The sequence below is a fragment of the Pteropus vampyrus genome, unplaced genomic scaffold (genome assembly GCF_000151845.1).
Source record: "Pteropus vampyrus isolate Shadow unplaced genomic scaffold, Pvam_2.0 Scaffold171, whole genome shotgun sequence".
Classification (NCBI taxonomy): domain Eukaryota; kingdom Metazoa; phylum Chordata; class Mammalia; order Chiroptera; family Pteropodidae; genus Pteropus; species Pteropus vampyrus.
Window position 1 is genome coordinate 1425972 of NW_011888952.1, and position 2709 is coordinate 1428680.

General features: G+C 38.5%; 1 protein-coding gene across 1 annotated transcript in view; it reads left to right on the top strand.

The window, feature by feature from the left end:
- The window catches only part of VGLL4 (vestigial like family member 4), a 133675-nt gene that overhangs the window by 83690 nt on the left and 47276 nt on the right, over positions 1-2709 (top strand). The window contains exons 2-3 of the mRNA XM_011370662.1: positions 1677-1866; positions 1918-1952. Of these exons, the coding sequence (XP_011368964.1) occupies positions 1677-1866; positions 1918-1952 (225 nt within the window). The remainder of the gene's footprint in view (positions 1-1676; positions 1867-1917; positions 1953-2709) is intronic.

Here is a 2709-nt window from a genome sequence, read left to right on the forward strand (position 1 = left end):
GCAAATGTAAGAATGAGGGGCATATTTAGAAAGAATATTTTCTAACCTATCAAGGTGTAAATATTAGCAGTGTTTTATTTGCTTGTTCATTTGTTTAAACAAAAAATTACTAAATTGAAAGTAGAGGTCAGCCAAAATCCTACTGAATTTCTGAGTGTAGTAGGCCAGCATAAGGCCTGTTTAAGGTATCTCATTTAAAGCGGAAAGTTCCAGTTTGCACTGGGGCCAAAATCTCTAAAAGAAATCCTTATTGGAGGTGTATTATGGGTCACTGTATATTTGCTAGTTTATATGTTGGTGACTAAATTGGCAAATTTTTTATTTTTCCTGGTAAACAGTCAGAAGGTTTTTTCCTCACTCCTTTCCCTCACAAAATCGTATTTGTCATACGTGTATGAAGTAAACGACTGTTAAAACTGCCCACACATCTGTGATGATATGAAAATGAGCGGTGGCAAACAAAGATTCCCTTTCTTAGGTACCACAAGGCCTCGGATGAACTTGACTTTACCCTGATATCATTCTCAAATTGTGACCAAGTAGAAACAAAATTGGTCAGGCCTTAGAGACCAATACGAATAGCACAACAAAAGGGTTATTCTTTGTGAAAAATTTAGATCCCCCAACCCTCATATGACTTAGAAAACTTAAAAGTTTTCTCTTAAAGTAGTTATTACTCTTGTTTATAAATTTAGATCGTATATAACCTTTATTATATAAGCATATAAAGGGTTATACTTATTTTTTATTCACGAGGCACAAAGTTATCACCTAGCACAAAGCCTTTTAAAAAAGAGAACGAAAAGCATCAAGATGTTGAATAAGATCAAAATGTGAACTCTAATTTGAGTGTCTGACTTTGAAAAATGTTTTGAGAACTGTACCTGTGTATTAAGCTCATGATAAATTTTATGCAGACTGTTGATAATCATTTTTAACATGCCATTTTTAGTGTCCTCTAAGAATAAAATTTCCCAATAAACAATGCATTTTTATTTCTTTTAACTTTTTGTGCAGATATGAATTATTAACCAATAAATTTTCCTCATTCTCAAAAAAAAAGAAGACAACATACCAAAAATATAATAAAAATGTAACAAGCAAGAAAAGTGAGTTTGGCATGGTTGTTCTAATGAACCCTGTGTTAGGTCATTCTCTTATAGGTATGGAGTCAAATACCCATAAATCAAGAGACATTTCATGTTTTAAATTAACTTTTGAGATAGTTTATGGTCAATATTTTTTCCCTGTGTTACTTTATTGCAACTTTTAATTTTAAACTCTACCCTAAAGAGTTTTTGAAGAAATAGTAATTACGTGAGGTAATGGAGGTGTTAGCTAACTCTATGGTGGTAAAGGTTTTGCAGTATATAAGTGTACCAAATCAACACGTTGTACACCTTAAACTTACATAATGTTATATGTCAGTTAAATCTCAATAAAACTGGGGGGAAAAAGAGTTATTGTGTTAAAAAACCACATTTATGTAAAATGTCTCATGCTTGGCAGCTCACCGTATGCTCGGACTGCGTTCTGAGAATGGCAGGCAGCGTGTTACGTTGCCAAAAACTTTCCACTGGGAGTAGTTTTGCTAGGGGCTGGGCGGGCGGGGAGAGCCAGAGGCTGAGGTGGGGACATTTCTCCTGCTTGGTGACTACATCATTTTTCTTTCATAGGTGAAGCTGCTCTCAGGGGAGAACCCAGGATGCAGACCATCCCTGTGGCATCTGCCCTCACCAGTCACCGCACAGGCCCCCCACCCATCAGCCCCAGCAAGAGGAAGTTCAGCATGGAACAAGGGGATGACGACCTGGACTGTGAAAATGACCATGCTTCCAAGATAAGTCGCATCTTCAACCCTCATCTGTAAGTTCTCTGGTTTTGAATGCTGTCTCTCTTGCAACTTTGTATCAACAGTGAAGTGATGAATGGTGCTCATCTGCCTGGAGTGGGTATTAAACCGATTTTAATGACTCACCAAGAGACCTCTTATTTCCTTCTGGCTTACTTGTATGATCATTCGCGTGTTTTCCCCCTAGACATTAATGTTCCCTTAGAGCTTTTTGGGTTGGTTGTCCAAAACATCACCTTTTCTTGCTTGTACCACTGATGGTTGTTAGGAGAATCAGCCTTTGGTGAATGTCTTTATATACTAGGAACATAAAGGGAAGATTATCATCTGAGTAAACTTCGGTAAAATATTTTGCGTAAAAGTCTAGAATTGTAAATACACACTAGAAAGTATTCTCACCGTGTGTGTTCACGATATAAACTTGAGACCTTCCCAAAACGGGAGTGATGGCGTTTTGTATTTATGATGAGGTGCTGTCCATCAAATCTGGTGTGTGAGCCTGTTGTAGCCATTGGAGAACCAGTCTTGGGGCCAGGAGAGCTGGGTGCTAGTCCTTGATCTGTCACTAACACTCGGCAATAACAATTATGACGTGTGTTGCTGTAACTCTGGGCCTCAGTTTCCTTATTTGTGAAATGAAGGGGTTGAAACGAAAGCTGTCTGAATCTGTGCAACATTATCACGTTTATATTTGGAAAACAGCTTCCCCTTTGCACTCTCTTCTGACATACACGTGCCTCGTGAAGGGAGTGGGGTGGTGCTTTTTCACACGTTGTCAGGAATTGGGAGATACCCAGCCAGCTGCTGAGAGAGTCTGCTCTGGCAATTGTGTAACCAGGTGGTATGATCAGATTCTG